The 16,960-nt window shown below is 45.7% G+C and overlaps 1 protein-coding gene and 1 long non-coding RNA gene across 5 annotated transcripts; one reads left to right on the forward strand and one right to left on the reverse strand.

Annotated features, from left to right (window-relative positions):
* Positions 1 to 4,261: 4,261 nt before the first annotated feature.
* Positions 4,262 to 13,379, reverse strand: LOC309352852 (maestro heat-like repeat-containing protein family member 7). 4 transcript variants are annotated; one of them, XM_081881732.1, is made up of 4 exons: positions 13,257 to 13,305; positions 6,473 to 6,559; positions 5,219 to 5,298; positions 4,262 to 5,027 (listed from the first exon to the last, which is right to left on the reverse strand). In XM_081881732.1, the coding sequence occupies exons 2-4, from the start codon at positions 6,527 to 6,529 to the stop codon at positions 4,805 to 4,807; spliced, it is 360 nt and encodes a 119-aa protein (XP_081737858.1). In that variant the 5' UTR covers positions 6,530 to 6,559; positions 13,257 to 13,305; the 3' UTR covers positions 4,262 to 4,804. The 4 variants fall into 4 exon arrangements, 1 of the variants encoding a protein (XP_081737858.1); XR_014161422.1 differs by lacking the exons at positions 6,473 to 6,559; positions 13,257 to 13,305 and adding exons at positions 5,631 to 5,752; positions 6,795 to 7,218 and having other exon boundaries at positions 4,262 to 5,298; XR_014161421.1 differs by lacking the exon at positions 6,473 to 6,559 and having other exon boundaries at positions 4,262 to 5,298; positions 13,257 to 13,379.
* On the forward strand, positions 4,997 to 6,586 carry LOC309352872. The gene is made up of 2 exons (XR_014161428.1): positions 4,997 to 5,116; positions 5,536 to 6,586. It is a non-coding gene; the product is annotated as an uncharacterized lncRNA (long non-coding RNA).
* Positions 13,380 to 16,960: the final 3,581 nt, after the last annotated feature.

Consider the following 16,960-nt stretch of genomic DNA (forward strand, 5'->3'; position numbering starts at 1 on the left):
GGGCGGGAGGAGAAGGAAAAGCGGGGGGGGAGGGCTCATTTGACGGCGGGCCGGTGATGAACGGGGGCCCAGGCTGCCGGGGTTCCTGAGCATGTGCAGAGAGCCGCCTCCGTTGCCTCAGGAGAGACGCCCCGCCGAGCGCGGAGCCAGGCCCGGGGGGGACGGGGGAAGCCCCCACTCCCGGGGCGGGGGGACCTGGGCCGGCCAGCCTGGCTCGCTCTCTCTCTCTCTCTCGCCCCTCGCCCCCCTCTGCGGGGCTGTGGTGAGGGGCCGGGGAGCGTCGCCGGAGGGAAGGAGAGAGCGCGAAACAGGGCTGCTTCCGAGCTGCTTTGCTTCTCAATATTCTCTGCTTGGCCTCTGTTATTCTCTCCTACCAAGAGGGAACCTATGTAAGGACTCTATATGGGCTCTTGGATACCCCATAAGGGAAAAGGACAATTTTTGTTTACAGCAGGGGTCTAGTTACAGATAGGTAGCCGTGTTGGTCTGCCATAGTCAAAACAAAACAAATTCCTTCCAGTAGCACCTTAAAGACCAACTGAGTTAGTTCTTGGTATGAGCTTTCGTGTGCATGCACACTTCTTCAGATACACTGAAACAGAAGTTTCCAGACCCTTCTATATAGTGAGAAGGTGGGGAGGGGTATTACTCAGAAGGGTGGTGGGAATGGGTGATTGGCAGATAGCTGTGATGAGCCTGTTGACGACTCTTAACGACTGCAATAGGTCTTACAGGGGTCTGTTTGTAACTTTGGGGAGAGGGCTAGAAGTGAAAGAGTTCAAATGATAACTTAGGGATACAACCTTTTCAGGTCCTTTAGAGGGGCTTGAAAAATCACGGCGTGCTTTTAGGCACCACCATCTCATTTTCACAGGTTGGCAGCCAGCCTTTAGGTGCTCCTCCTAGAGCTAGAGAAATGGCTTAAAGCTGTAACTTAGCAACATTTGATCTCTAGCTGCTCATTTTTACATGTTTATTTACTTGCACTTAACCTTCTCTTCCATCATGGAGCCCAAGGTAGCATACATGCACCTGTGGTTCTTAGGCAGTCTCCCACCCAGCACTAACCAGACTTAGACCTGCTCAGCTTCCCAAAGGTGGTGGCATAATGTTCCTTCTGGCCCTACCCTGGGAGTAGATCAAACTCTGAATAATTTCATTGTATGCACTGACTTCCTGATGAACTAGAGCTGGGCTCTGAGTTTCATTTGCCTGCCTAGCCAACTCCCAATTGGCCCTTCCTTACTTAGAGGTATCAGAGAAGGTGAGACAGAGTTTTGTTGGCCTGCTTTGACCTGCTTTTATATTCTGCCTGTTTTTACTGAAAAAAAAAATATTTTCATGGATAATTTTAACAAGATAACACAGCTGACAGCAAGTCCAATGTGCGCTCTGCTCCCATGATAAATACTTTTTGTCAGCACCAGAGACTAATCGTGCTAATTGCTGCCACCCACCCACTTCTTGGGTGCTGGCTGGGCCCTTCAAAGCCAGAAAGAAGTCCAAGGTGCAGGGTGCTTAGTGTTGGGCAGGGTTATAATTGGGCCTTTTCAAGTGTGGGCTGGTTTGTTTTTGTTCTTGTATTTTTCTTGGGCTGGGCTGCTGCCTAAGCCTTTTTTGGGGGGGGGGTGCTGTTTTCATATCCTCTTTTTGTGGGAAGCTTCAGTGTGGGAGGTGCTTTGTAAGAACAACTCAAAGTTTTCCTGATCTTGTCTGTTCAATCTCTAGGTATTTCCACAGAGCAATTTCAGAGCAAGACACCTGCTGAAAGGTCAGAAAGCGGAAGTGAAGGCAAAGGTGCCTGCAGCTGCTGCTCCTGCCCCAATGGATGCCTGGAAAAGCGCAGGCCAAGCACCTGGGCAGCAGGTCAGTACAGAAAAGGGCAAATGAAATCAGAACTCTTGATAGATTTGTCAAAAAGAGGCATGTCCTTCTGCTCCCCCTATTTGGGGCTGGAAGGGAGTGGGAGGGGGCAGATTGGCTGTAACAGCAGTAAGCATTACAATTGCATTTCATTCAGTTCCTAGGAGAAGGAGGTACATCTGGTGTCACCAGTTGTGGTTCTTGTGGCATCCACGGAATCCCCTTCCCATTAGCCTGGTGCTGCAAGGTTGTTAATGTTGTCACCAGGCAGACCTTCCTGGAGAGTAAGTGCAGGAACTGCGGTGAATTGTTTTTTGCCTGTATCTTCTCCATCCTTGTGCGTGATTCTTTCTGAGAGTTTATTGCATAACCTCAGAAGCGAAAGAAGGGGCATTTCTGCCTGAATCCTGTGGATCTTGGTGGCTTGGTAAATCCTTCTTGTTTTGGGATGCTGCTTCAGCTGCCAGATTCCACCTCAAATGTCAAGGTGAAGAGGAAGCTATGCTGTTTACTGTGCTGTTCTCTGCACAAAGTACCAGCAAACGCCAGAACATAGAGAAGAAGACTGTGCTAACCTAGTTTTGGTCAAAGCAGAATGACCTACTGGCATGGTTGAGATTGTATAAACAAGCAGTTGGTACCCTCAGCCTTACGCCCTCCTCCCCTCCTCTCACTCATGGCAATGCCATGTCTCTCATTCTGCTCTGTATGTCCTTTAGCAAAGTTCTCTCCATGGCTTAAAGAGCTGTCAGTCATTTCTGGCTTGGCTCAGCCACCCTTCTGGTCTGTGTGCAGCTCCTATATTGGAGTAATGCATCACTTACACTTACATCACTTACACAACATACAGTGCAGAGCTAATCATTTTATTAGTTTTTGAATACTTCTTTGAAAGGAGTAGCTGGACCCAGAAGGGCATGTTTTCTTGGTAATGTCTAGCCACAACTCCCAGTCATGCTCTTGAAGAGGCATCACATAGAAGAGATACACCCCCTTTGTTCATTCTTTGTGATCTGTGCCACAGGCCTCTGTTGGCAAGAAATGGCAAGCTCTTCGGAGGGGAAAAAAGCATTGTGTTGTTAGCCTTTGGCCAATGTAAAGTGGCACCTAAGGAGATGGAGATATCCATGGGTTCAAAGACTCAAAAGATGAAAGGGATCAGTTCTAAAATCACTGAAGACTGCCTTGTATTTGATGACTTGCCTAGTAGCCACAGGCAACCAGGATTTTCATGCAGGTGACTGAGCAGCCAGCTCACTTGATTTCTTGGCTAGCTATAAAGGAAGAGTAGTCTTCTCTCATCCACAGTCAGCACAAAAAAACACAGTGGGCTATCAGAGTGTCTCTTCTCCACCATCCATCATGGAAGAAGGCACTTTTTCTTGTGTTTCCATGCTGACTTCGGAGAAGGGGGCAAAACAAATATTGCAGGCTAGTAACTTTTTGACTTACAGTGGTACCCCGGGTTACAGATGCTTCAGGTTACAGACTCTGCTAATCCAGAAATAGTACCTCGGGTTAAGAACTTTGCTTCAGGATGAGAATAGAAATCGCGCAGCAGTGACTATGCAGAATTGGATAAATTAACTGGGAAAATCAGATATACTAAAGACCAAAAGTTCATCGAGGACTGGGGAAAATTTGTGGATTATCTGAAAAATATATGTGGTGTAAACACAACGCTATTGGGATTTAAAGAGGCACTGTAAATAAAAATAAGTATTGTTTATTAGAAATAATGGGAGTAAGGAGGAATAATGGCAATACGAAAGAAAGGAATGTGTATTAAAGGTATAAATATGGATGATTGTCAGAGACGCTGAAGGAAGTCAAAAACAGTCACAATTTGTTGTATGCGGGATTAAATGAATAATTGGATGGAAATTTATAAAATGCAAATTAAAAAAAATTATAAAAAAATATAAAGAAATCGTGCGGCAGTGGCGGTGGCAGGCCCCATTAGCTAAAGTGGTACCTCAGGTTAAGAACAGTTTCACATTAAGAATGGACTTCCAAAATGAATTACCAGTAAGTTCTTAACCCAAGGTACCACAGTATTTGTAAGGCTAGCTGAAGAAATACCCTTCTCCCCTTTGTGTACAAAATGGAAGCAGCAGGATGAAGGAGAACTGCTGCTGCTGCATCCTTGTTGAGCTCTTCTTGTCCTGGCAAGAGTACAGCTATGGGGCTGGGGCCCTGTGCTGTGGGATCACCCTATACTAGTTATAAGAGGGTTGAGTTGCTGTCACGTCACCAGAAAAATGGATGGTTGTTTTTAACCCTTGCACAAAGCAGAGACACAAATACCTAGGCAGGGGCTGGGATCTAAGGAATACCCATGTTTATATTCATGTCTGTATTGTGTATATATGTGTTTGTGTCAAAAAAAGGTTCTAAATTTAAATATATTTGTATTAAATTTTTAATAAATTTTTAACAAAAGTAACAAAAATAAAAAACAACAACCACAAACAAAAACACACATACAAGCAGCATCCAATCTATGCTTCCTTGCAGGAATCCCTTGCAGTCAACTGCCGTGTGTGGAGATAAACAGTGAGGTTGTGCAGTCATAGCAGCCAGCTTCTGTTTGAGGAACGAGCAAGGGAAGCAGCACCCAGGAATAGATGGGGCAGTGACAAGCTGTAGGGGGACTGAGATGTACCTCCCTGTACTTAGGTCATGCATATGATGGTCTCCAAGGCTTGGTGAAGGATTTCGCTGGAGAAAGACCCCAGTGGCTCCTCTTCAATAACTTCCTGTTGTGATGGATGAAGTTGCAGACTTCCTCAAACTTGGCCCTCCAGATGTTTTGAGACTACAATTCCCATCATCCCTGACCACTGGTCCTGCTAGCTAGGGATCATGGGAGTTGTAGGCCAAAAACATCTGGAGGGCTGAGGTTGAGGAAGCCTGGTCAAGTGTCTCTGGAAGCATTATTTCATGGCTCAGACTCTTTGCCCTCAAATCCTTTAATCTGGCAGTCCCATTTTCCTCCATTCAGATCCCTAGAAACAGAAGGTCCAGTCACCTGGCTCTCTGGTGCTCGCATGGTGGTCCCAGCTTTGAGCGTCAGCTTCAGGGATGGCAGTGAGAATATCTTCCGTATGCTTCTCTTCACTAGCTCTGACCCGAGCTGCGAGTCTATGGGTGGTTGCAAGGCACTGAAGAGGAAAGAGAAAGAAGGGGAGAGGAAATGATCCAAAACTCACAGGAAAAGTGCTAATTCAGCAGCTGTGGAGCATAATTATGGGTAAGTCCTGGTACAACACGCACCCAGCAGCACGGGAGGTGCCAGAAATAGGTGGGGCAGTGACAAGCTGTAGGGAGACTATAAGTACCTCCCCGTACTTACGTCATGTGGCTGATTGTGTCCATGGCTTGGCGGAGGACGGAAACAGAGAAAGACCCCAGTGGCTTCTCTTTTATAACTTCCTGTTGTGGGGGAAGTACACAGCATGTCAGAGAACTGGAGACACCATCTCTGTCACCACCACACCAAGCGCGCTCGGGGGTCCAGCAACAGCGGTTGCTTGGTATATGATAAAAAAGAAAAAGACTACCGGTATTTTATTCCCTGAATCTAATTGACTTTTTAATTTTTCTCCACAAATTTAAGGGAGCGGCTTATATATGTCTTTTTTCCCTCTCCCCCCCCCCCCAATTTTAAAGGTGCGGCTTATCTGCGGATGCGGCATATTTCTGGGCCAATACAGTATAATCGAGAGAACAAACAACAGGAGTCCATGGGGAAATGAGAGCCATACCTTCCTGACGCTACGGAACTGGAAGAGGACCTCTGTCACAAGGACCACATGTCATCTTGCTTTGCCCCAAATGCCATTTTCCCATAGGAAAGGATGATACAGGCATTCCTCTCGACCATATTCTGGACGGAAAGATTGAGAAAAGTGTGTTTGGAAACCTTAAGTGTAGTAGGAAGAAGTCACCATTCAATTGGGACCTTTTAGCAGTTGGGAAAATGTTAGTAGTCAGTAAGTGGTGGAGTTGTTCTGCAGACTTACAAGATTCATTTTTCCCCTCCAGGAAACTCATACTACTGGCAAGTCACGTGTCTCCCGTCCTATATTTGTGCATCTGGTTCTTCCTGCCTAAACGTAGAACCTGACATTTATCCCTACTGTACTTCGTTTTGTAAGTTTGAGCCTTGTTCTCCAATCTGTTGAGGTCATCTTGAATCTCGATTCTGTCTTTTGCGGCATTGACTACCCTTCCCAGTTTGGTGTCATCTGCAAATTTGTTGAGCATCCCCTCAATTTCCTTTGTCCAAGGCATTTATTTAAAAACAGGTGATCAACAACAGGCCCAACGCAGCTCTGTTTTTGTAGATAATAGGAACCCAGAGGCTGTTTCATATGCTTTGGTGTAAATGTAAACAGCAGCGAAGGACCCAATCTGCCAGGATCTTCTCAACCTGGTGCCCTTCAGATATTGTTGTGCTACAACTCCCATCGTGTCTAACCATTGGCCATGCTGTCTGGGGCTGATGGGAGTTCCAGTTCAAAACACATGGATGGGGAAGGGGCACCAGCTTGGGGATGGCTGACCTACACTCTTGCAATGCTCCTTTTTCATTTGGCACCCTTACCTCAAGCATCTCATTCTTCCTAGCTATGACTGCGTGGCCGAATTCCTTCAGTGCCATCAATATTTGAGATATGTGGCGATATGAAACCTAAGGAAAATGATGTGTGTCAATCATGTCATTTTCTTTATTGCAAAGTGATCATGAGGGATGGACGATAAATCTGATTGCGTAAGCACTGAAAGACAAACCTATCAAGGGGGGCCACTAGGGTGCCTTGGAAGCTGGCCGACAATACCATCTATCCAGCTTGTACGAGGTAATTAGAGGCTGATTATGGGGAGTAAAATCAGTCTCCCTGGGAAGGGGAAGACGCTGTACTCACCCGCGGATGCCATAAATCATCCCTGAGTTCGACTGAAGGAGGGGGTGAGGCACAGGGTGGAAAGCCCTCGAACAGGCTCGGAACTCCCGGAAGCTACTTTCAGGAGCGAATCTGTTTGTGTTGCTTAAAAAGAAGAAACAATTGGAGAAAGTAAATGCACATGCTTCAAGAGAGGTCAGGAGTGTTTTTAACTGCTAATTATTTTACCACTGAGATGAAGAAGATTGGGACGGAAGGAATAGAGGTAACATCAGAGAATCGCAGACATGTTGGTAGGTGGAACAGAAAGGAATGGAAAGGAGGGGGGAAGACTTTTTACTTTCTTATGTATTAATTTAACAACCCTCCCCCTTAAAGAACTGTCTGTTTTGACCTGCTAATAATTTTACCACTGAGAACGGGACGGAAGGAACAGAGATAACATCAGAGAATGGCAGACATTTTGGTACGAGGAATGGAAAGGGGGGAGAAGACTTTCTATTTTTTCATGTGATTAATTTAACAACCCTCCCCCTTAAAGAACCTTCTCAACGACTAATTTGCAAGAGGGTTTAAAAATGAACTGTGTAGGGAAAAAATATGAATTGAAGGTTTTATTCTGTGAAAGATTTGGAAAAGAAAAGAGTCTCTCTCTGTGACACAGTAAGAAATCGGACTCGATATGGACAGGCAGACCTTCGCTGCAGGATATAGGGTCTAGGGAGGAAAAGCTGTGGACCAGTTATCAGCTTGGGATCGTAAAACTTAAAAGCTACCCTCCTGGAGGACTAATTTATGATGCAATAGGTCTGGAAAGTTAATGAGCGGACATTTAGACTGTATTTCATTGGAGTGACAAGAAGGCGTGTCTGCTCGAACGAATGTCCTGATTATTGGATTTCTGTGAGAGATTTACGAGAGAGCATTACAAAAGCCCACACAGAGATATAAACTGTTTCTTTCAACCCACTTGTGGAGAGAACTCGGAGGTGACAGAAAAGGAAAATGAGTAACGACAAAGAGTTGAAAAGATGGGACTGGAAAACATAAGAAAAGCAGCAGAAATATAGATGTATGGACTCCGGCCAATCGAGAAGCATGGGTATCCCCCACAAAAATTTATAATCCGTAAAATATTTTGACTTTATGATGTGGACTGATATAATTTGGACTAATTGGTATGATATTTGTAATTTGGTAATTCGGTAAATGGAAACTTAATAAAAATTATTTAAAAAAAAGAAAGACAGTCAAAAGTCCGAGACTGGTTGCATTATCATCAGATAAATGAAGTATTTAAGCAAGATAGGAAGATAGGCTTTCAGAGTGAGAGGTCTAAGTTAGAAACAGAGCTATTAGATTCCAATACTAAGAATCTTTCTAGAATGTATAATCTACTGCTGAAATGGAATGTACAGGATGAAACGGTAAAATCAGCAATGATTAAGTGGGCGCAAGATGTAGGTCATGATATTATGTTTGCTGACTGGGAACAGTTATGGACCACCGGCATGAAATTTACGGCATGTTCTGCCTTGAAAGAAAACATAATGAAAATGATCTATAGGTGGTACATGACCCCAGTCAAGCTGGCTAAGATCTATCATCTGCCTGACAATAAATGTTGGAAATGTAAAGAGTCTGAAGGAACCTTTTATCACCTTTGGTGGACCTGCCCAAAGATTAAGGCCTACTGGGAAATGATCTATAATGAAATTAAGAAAGTCCTTAAGTGGACATTTCCTAAGAAACCAGAGGCCTTTCTCTTGGGTATGGTGGGCCAATTGGTATCAAAGAAGGATAGGACTTTTTTTATGTACGCCACTACAGCAGCAAGAATACTACTAGCAAAGTATTGGAAGTTGCAAGAACTACCCACTCTGGAAGAATGGCAAACGAAGGTGATTGAATATATGGGACTGGCAGAGATGACCGGCAGAATCCGCGACCAGAGGAAGGAGGCGGTGGAGGAGGACTGGAAGAAATTTAAAGTGTATCTTGAGAATTGTTGTCAAATTAAGGACTGAAAAGATGTCGAGGGGTAAGAAATAAAGATTTACAGCTGTAAACTATAAACCATAGGGAAGAAGTTTTAAGGAGGTGATATGTAAAAATTGACTGAAGGGTTGCTAGAGAGAATTGTGAAATAAGGGTGCAGAACAGGAGAGGTATGGGGAAGTCTTCAAGTTTGTATGATTTGTGTTTTTTCTTTTTTTATGTTGTATTGTTATTTTTTTTCGTTATGTTTATGTTGTTATGTTTATGTTGTGAAAACTTAATAAAAATTATTATAAAAAAAAAAAAAAAAGAAAGACAAACCTATCAAATCTACACTTTCAGAAAGAATATTTGAAACAAAACACTGCTGTCTTTCAAAATTCGCACAGGTATGATTTTTGCGATGTACTCATACAACCTGTGTTTGCATAAATGCATATATGGGGGAAAGTGTGCATTTAAAAAAATGCATAAATGTGCTACATTAGTGGGATTTGCTCGCAAAAACGTGTTTATCAGGAGAAATTTGCGGGATTAATGATTCATCTCTTAGAGTCCCTTACTCTTCACATTCCAGAGAGCATTCCAGAAGGATGTCTACCACTGAGTTCTTCCATTTTGAGACGAGGTTGAACACTGCAGTCTTGATGTGAGGTGGCCACTGCCATAAGTGTCTTTTTTCATCTAGGATCCTGTGGAGATGTCTGTAAATCTCCTTGACAATCATGGGCAGCTGGAAGAAGATAAAGAAAACCAGGATGAGAAAGTGTAGTGGATCTGAATGAAAACAAGGAATTTTGGGGAACGATATATGACTTTTATCTGTTCAAAGTGATTATACCCCTCAAATGAAAAAAACAAAACAAGCTTTTGGAGTTATAGGGCTAGAAGTTCAAAAAAAGGTGGTTATTTGTGTATGTAACTACAGCAGCTAGTATTCTCTATGCACAGAAATGGAACAATGAAGAAGTTCCCAGCAGAAAAGAATGGATAAGCAAAGAATAGATCAACAAAGCTGGCAGCTAAAATAAGAGAACTTAACCATGACTGTTTTATGTTTAATGGAAGTCTTTTTGGGACTATTTGAAGAAATATTATAATATCACAAATTCACGAGCAGGATTTGAACTATGAGCAATGGAAATAATTAGAGATGATTGTATTTTTGCTATGATACAAAAGAGTGAAGTTAGGGTGCAGCAATATGATAGAATAAAGGAACACCATGGAACATGAGATGGAGCATAGGAAAAAGAAAGGAAAATGTATTATGTACAGTGGTGCCTCGCAAGACGAAATTAATCCATTCCGCGAGTCTCTTCGTCTAGCGGTTTTTTCGTCTTGCAAAGCAAGCCCATTGACGGCTTAGCGGCTTAGCGCTATTAGCGGCTTAGAAAAGGGGGGGGGGACCCGCAGGAAATTGCAAGACATTTTCGTCTTGCGAAGCAAGCCTATAGGAAATTCGTTTTGCGAAGCACCTCCAAAACGGAAAACCCTTTTGTCTAGCGGGTTTTCTGTCTTGCAAGGCATTCGTCTTGCGGGGCACCACTGTACTAGAATTTTATGTATTCGAGACTGCATCTGCTGCTCAGTGGCTGGGCAGTCCCAGTCCTGCTGGCCCTCCTCCCCTGACATCCCTCTTGAGGACAGACCTGCAGTTGCTGAGTGACAGGCCAGGCAGGCTCAAAGGAGGAGCCCACCCCCTTGCCTCAGTCTCCGTCTGCTTGGGAAGCATCCGGAGTGAGTTTCTGAGGTCTGTTTCAGTCTCCAGCTGGAGCAAATCAAGCCAGAGGAACTGTGCTGTGTTGTTGCTTGCTGCGCATAAAAGCTAATTGCATTTCATGCCTCGTGTTCTTTCCTGCCCCATGAATGGCCTGTGCTCGCCCCCTACAGCTCCTTGACAGGTGTCCTGGCCTGGTCCAGAAGAGGAGCCCCCAGGCCAGAGACTGCAGCGCCACAGATTGCTCCAAGGATGCACTGAGGCCCTTTCAGACTCTGCTTCTGGTCTACCTCACCTGGGCTCCGCCCTTCTTCATGCTCTGGAAATTCTTGAGGAAGGTCATCGTGCAAGAGAAGAAATGGCCCACTGATTGGTTTGCTCATTTGGAATCCCTCTGGACATAAAGGACATCAGAAGAGTTCTGACGGATCCAGCCAACAGCCCATCTAGTGCGGTATCCTGCTCTCACAGGGACCGGCCTGATGCCTGTGGGAAACTCGCAAGCAGGATCCAAGCACAGGGCAATTCTCCCTTCGGGAGAGTCCGGGACAGTTTAATTGGGGAAAGACACAGTTCCTCTGGCTATCCCTGACCTTTTTGCCAGCTAGGTCAGGAAGATACATAACAATTCACTCCTCCTCAGGAAGCTAGGTTGCAACAATGGCATTGGGATAATTAGTAAGCAGAAGGGCACCACGAGCAGGTTTTGAAATCCTGAAGCCTCCGCTTTAAGATTCTGGTGCCAGGTTCCTTCAACCAACTGGGAATCCCGTAGAACTGAAAATACAATCTCGACAGAGCAATGGCACTTCCAGGATGAGTCAGGCAACCTCAGGTCAGATCACCTGCACACTCACAGGTGTGCGCACTCAGTTTCAGGAGCACTCCAGCAGGTGCCAAGAGAACTAACTTGTGACTATCTTTCTAATTAACTTCCCCTGTTTAATTTGGACCCTTATTTAGAATGCTTATTTTAGAAAGTTAGAATATTGCTTTTACGTGTGCCTAGAGTTGTGTGTATGCTGCTGCACTTTGTTGATAAAACTACCTTTATAATAAATTTCTTATTTTTTATATTATTTTCATGTGGACTCACCTTTGTCGTTTGGGAGGGTTCAGATACACACATTAAGGACAGCACTCTGTGTGACTCCTGCTGTGTGACTCCTTTGGGAGGGAGTGTGCTCTCAGGACCACATGGGTGCAGGTTTCACACAGAGTCTCCAAACACAAATGTTTATCAGGCCCCATGTTAGTATGTCACATGTTAGTATGTCCAAAGCAAGAACTTGTAGGTGCTTGGGGGGGAGCAGCAAAGTAAGATAGGGCACAACTTTTCAGGCCATCCATGACACAATGGGGACAAATTTTGTAGGAAACCCTTTGAAGGCCTTCCTTAAACAGCAGCAGTCTCTTGAAACACAGAGAGGCAGACAACCGCTCCATGCCCTACTTGATCATACCTGTGCCAGCAAGGAGTGGCCATATGCTTTTAATAAACATGAATGCTTACATTTCATAACCGTAATTGGAAAGAGAGTCTCATCTTAGTCGTGATTAAATGGGCACAATATGTGGGACACAATATTCAGATGGAGGAATGGGAAAAACTATGGAAGAGTGGGATTCAATCTACTGCATGTGTAGCGATTAAAGAAAATTATATGAAAGTGATGTATAAAGGTACCCATGCCCATACGGGCCAGTCGTGACCGACTCTAGGGTTGCGCACTCATCTCACTCAAGAGGCCGGGAGCCGGCGCCATCTGAAGACACTTCCGGGTCATGTGGCCAGCGTGACGAAGCTGCAACTGGCGAGCCAGCACCAGTGCCGCACACGGAAACGCCGTTTACCTTCCCGCTATAAAGCGGTACCTATTTATCTACTTGCACTTAGGGGTGCTTTCGAACTGCTAGGTGGGCAGGAGCTGGGACCGAACGGCGGGAGCTCACCCTGCCGCGGGGATTCGAACCGCCAACCTTACGATCAGCAAGTCCTAGGCACTGAGGTTTTACCCACAGCGCCACCCGCATCCCGAAAGTGATGTATAGATAGTATCTAACTGTAGTCAAATTAGCAAAAATGTACAAATCTAAAGAAAATAAGTGTTGGAAATGTAAAACAACGGAAGGGACGTTTATTCATATGTCGGGGGAATGTAAAATAAAAAAAAAAAACTATTGGGAAATGTTTTATAATGAAATGAAAAAAATGTTTAAAATAACTTTTGTCAAAAAACCAGAAGCATTCCTACTAGGAATTACAGGTGTAGATATACCTAGATTACAAAAGAATTTATGTATGAGACTGCAGCCACATAATTATTGCTTGCACAACATTGGAAAGAAGGTTTCCCAACCAAAGAAGATTGTTAAATTAATGGAATATGCTGAAATGGTGAAAATGACAATGAAACTAAGAAGAGAGGGCAATGAATTTAAGGAAGAATGGAAGGACTTTATTGCATATATACAGAAGAAATGTACACAGGTTAATACATTGGCAGGGTTCTAGGACTACTTGTAATTACATTATGAATGAACAATAATTATAATAGTTTTTATTTTACACTGGACATGTGGTATGTTGATAAACATTGGAACCAAGGAAGGGACTAGGGGAAAGTCAACTTTTTTGTTTGATATTGAATTTGTATTGATGTCGTTTTATTTTTGTTATATTTAGAAATTAATAAAATATTTATAAAAGAAGGAAAAAGAGTCTCATCCTAAACCTGATGCATTATCAGACAGTTTATCCTCACCTTGCAAGCTCCTTAATTAAGTTTGCCAAGTGCCTCTTGTCTTCAGGACATAAATCCTTCAGAGAAGCACTCTTCATTCCTACTTCGTCAGGGACCTGAAAATTAAAACCAGCATTTTAAAAAAGCAATCATTAACATGGAAGAAGTGTTTCTGAATCTACAATAAAGCCACAGGCTGTATATTTGGCCCCAGATGAATTAAGAACTAAAGAGAACACTAGTTTTTAAACAATAAAAAACCAACCAATTTGCCCCCTTTTTAATCCTTATTAATGATGTTATTTATTAATTGCTTGACAATGCAGTTTTTCCAGGAGCAAAAGATTGCAGTGCCCAAGGTGCTATTGACAAAAGTGTACAAAAGTCAACCCATGAATATATCATATAACTATCAATACAATATATGTGAATGTTAAAGGCTACCTTGCTAAATGCAGTAGTACAGGGGAAATGCTTACAATAAAAAAACAGTTACAGATAGGTAGCCGTGTTGGTCTGCCATAGTCAAAACAAAACAAATTCCTTCCAGTAGCACCTTAAAGACCAACTAAGTCAGTTCTTGGTATGAGCTTTCGTGTGCATGCACACTTCTTCAGATACACACTAAAAAGTTTATACACTTCAGATACACAATAAAAAAACAGTTACAAATAGGTATCTGAAGAAGTGTGCATGCACACGAAAGCTCATACCACGAACTACCTTAGTTGGTCTTTAAGGTGCTACTGGAAGGAATTTGTTTATTTTGTAATGAAAAAACAGTTTATCATTTCAATAAATGCTATTCAAGATTTAAAATGCTTGCATTTTTTTTCCTCTGTGGTTATTTCAGACCGGTGTTATATGGTCTCGCACCAGCACTTGTACTACAACACGCAGCAGCCCTGTTTCGCGCTCTCTCCTTCCCTCCGGCGACGCTCCCCGGCCCCTCACCACAGCCCCGCAGAGGGGGGCGAGGGGCGAGAGAGAGAGAGAGAGCGAGCCAGGCTGGCCGGCCCAGGTCCCCCCGCCCCGGGAGTGGGGGCTTCCCCGTCCCCCCCGGGCCTGGCTCCGCGCTCGGCGGGGCGTCTCTCCTGAGGCAACGGAGGCGGCTCTCTGCACATGCTCAGGAACCCGGCAGCCTTTGCTGTCGTTTATCACCGGCCCGCCGTCAAATGAGCCCTCCCCCCCCCGCTTTTCCTTCTCCTCCCGCCCCGCCCCCCCCCCCCCCGCGAGCCCCTCCTGAGGTAAAAAGACGGTCCTGACTCCACATCCGCCACCTCGAAGCAACCGCCAACTCCAACGTCTCTCTGCCCAGCCACGCCCCCCGCGAGCCCGACTCTCGGCTCCCATTGGCTGACGGGGAACGGGCTTCGCCCAGGTACGGAATCCGAGGAGCCGGGAATGGGAGGGGCTCGGAACGGGCGGGGGGGGGAGAAAGGGAGGAGGAGGAGGAGGACGAGGAGCCGGCTCTCCCGTTGCCTTCTGGGAGTCGTAGTGCCTGCTCTCCGTTCCTCCCCCTACAAGGACGGCCATCGAAAGGAACTGAATGAAACGGAGGACTGCGTTTCCCGAAAGTCTTCGCGGTGTGGCTTCTGAGATATGGATCGTGAGAGGAGTCAAAAAACGCCCACATGGTGCTTTCCCTCCCGTTTGGCTGTTCGTGCAGAGACATCACCTTGCCAACAAAGGTCCGTATAGTTAAAGCTCTGGTTTTCCCAGTAGTGATGTATGGAAGTGAGAGCTGGACCATCAAGAAGGCTGATCGCCGAAGAATGGATGCTTTTGGATTCTGGTGCTGGAGGAGACTCTTGAGAGTCCCATGGACTGCAAGAAGATCCAACCTCTCCATTCTGAAGGAAATCAGCCCTGAGTGCTCACTGGAAGGACAGATCCTGAAGCTGAGGCTCCAAGACTTTGGCCACCTCAGGAGAAGAGAAGACTCCCTGGAAAAGACCCTGATGCTGGGAAAGATGGAGGGAACAAGGAGAAGGGGACGACGGAGGACGAGATGGTGGGACAGTGTTCTTGAAGCTACCAGCATGAGTTTGACCAAACTGCGGGAGGCAGTGGAAGACAGGAGTGCCTGGCGTGCTCTGGTCCAGGGGGTCACGAAGAGTCGGACACAACAAAACGAATAAACTACAACAACATAGGTGTGCAGGCACAGGCTGCAACTGAGGGGAGGGAGCAAAACCCAAGAGAGAAGGCAGTTGCCAGGTTGGGAGAGGCAGAGAGAAAGAGGGGAAGAGGATTCAGTTGCAATCAGCTTTAAAAATGGGGTACATCTGCCTTATGGGAGTGCCTGCTGGCCACATTCCACTATGTTTTAGAGTAGACCCATTGAATTTAATGAACATTACTAAGTTGGGCTTGTTCATTTCAACCGGTCTACTTGAAGCAAAGCATAGATGAGTATCACTGTCTGTGTTTCCCTCCGTATATTTGTAAATAAGGCGGATTATTATAAAGGCATAGGAACTGTGTGCAGATCTAATAGTTCCATAACCTGAGGGGGCCTTGGGGTCGTGTGCCCCCGACTCTCCTCTTCTCCAACCCAGCTGGAAGAAGATCAGAACCTTTCCCTTCCATCAAGTGTTACTTCAAACGCCCCAAAGGATGGTTAATATTCACTGTGATTTGTTCAAAGGAGCCAAGAGAAATGAAACCCAGGCGTGTGTTGCCCCAAACTCACTTTCCCCACCCTTTCCCTCCAGAATACAGGGGAGAGGAATGCCAGTATCACCGTCATGCTTTGCTACGGGCAAATGGCTCTTGGGGCGCGTCCTGAGGACCTCCTGCACTTCATTGAGCTCATCGTGGCAGAGCTCCTCTTCCAATTCCAGAACACCAGGAAGGTATGGCTCTCATTTCCCCACGGACTCCTGTTGTTTGTTCTCTCGGCACTGAGCAGACCTCCTGAACTCCGTCAAGGTCCTTGCACCACATGCCTTCAGAAAAAAGGCTGCATAAAAAGCCCTGGGGCAAGCCTTGGGTGGGCCACCTAAGCACGGGTCTCTTGCCCTGTGCCCCTCTGCCACCTTTGCCGACTGAAAGCATGCCAGATGGTTTTCTTTCTCTTGTTGGGCTCTGTGGGACGAGGGCTGACTGTGCATCTCTCTCTCTCTCCATCTCCTAGATATCCCAGGATTTCCCCCTTCTTGGACAGCTGGTGGCGCTGCTGTCCCTTCACCTCGCAGACAACGTGAAGGAGATTGGCCTGCAGTCAGCGGAGGCCTTGTACCATCTCCATTACATCATGATAGCCAAAATGGGTGAGGGGGGTACAGGGAAAGGGCGTGTTTCTTGTAAGCTGCAAGGTGGGAGATCTGTAGCCCTCCAGAGGCTGCTCCAACTCCCACCATCCCTGAGTGTTGCCCATGCTGGCTGCTGCTGGGGGTGATGGGAGCTCAGGAGGGCCAGAATTCGTGCCAGCCCTGGCCTAACACAAACACCCCGTTGGCCAGAGACGAGAGGTCAGTCTGAGGGGAGGGATTCACTGCTGAAGAACACAAGAAAAGCCTTCTGGATCAGACCAGTGGGCCACCCCAGTCCAGCATCCTGTTCCCACAGGGGCTGACCAGATGCCTGTGGGAAACCAGCAAGCAGAATTCGAACTCAAGAGCTCTTTCTTCTCCTGTGCTTTGCTGCCTCTGACCGTGGAGGCCGAGCATAGCCATCCTGGCTGATAGCCATGGGTAGCCTTCTCTTCCATGAATTTCCCT

Source organism: Podarcis erhardii (genome assembly GCF_964252035.2).
Source record: "Podarcis erhardii genome assembly, chromosome: 11".
In the NCBI taxonomy this organism is placed as follows: domain Eukaryota; kingdom Metazoa; phylum Chordata; class Lepidosauria; order Squamata; family Lacertidae; genus Podarcis; species Podarcis erhardii.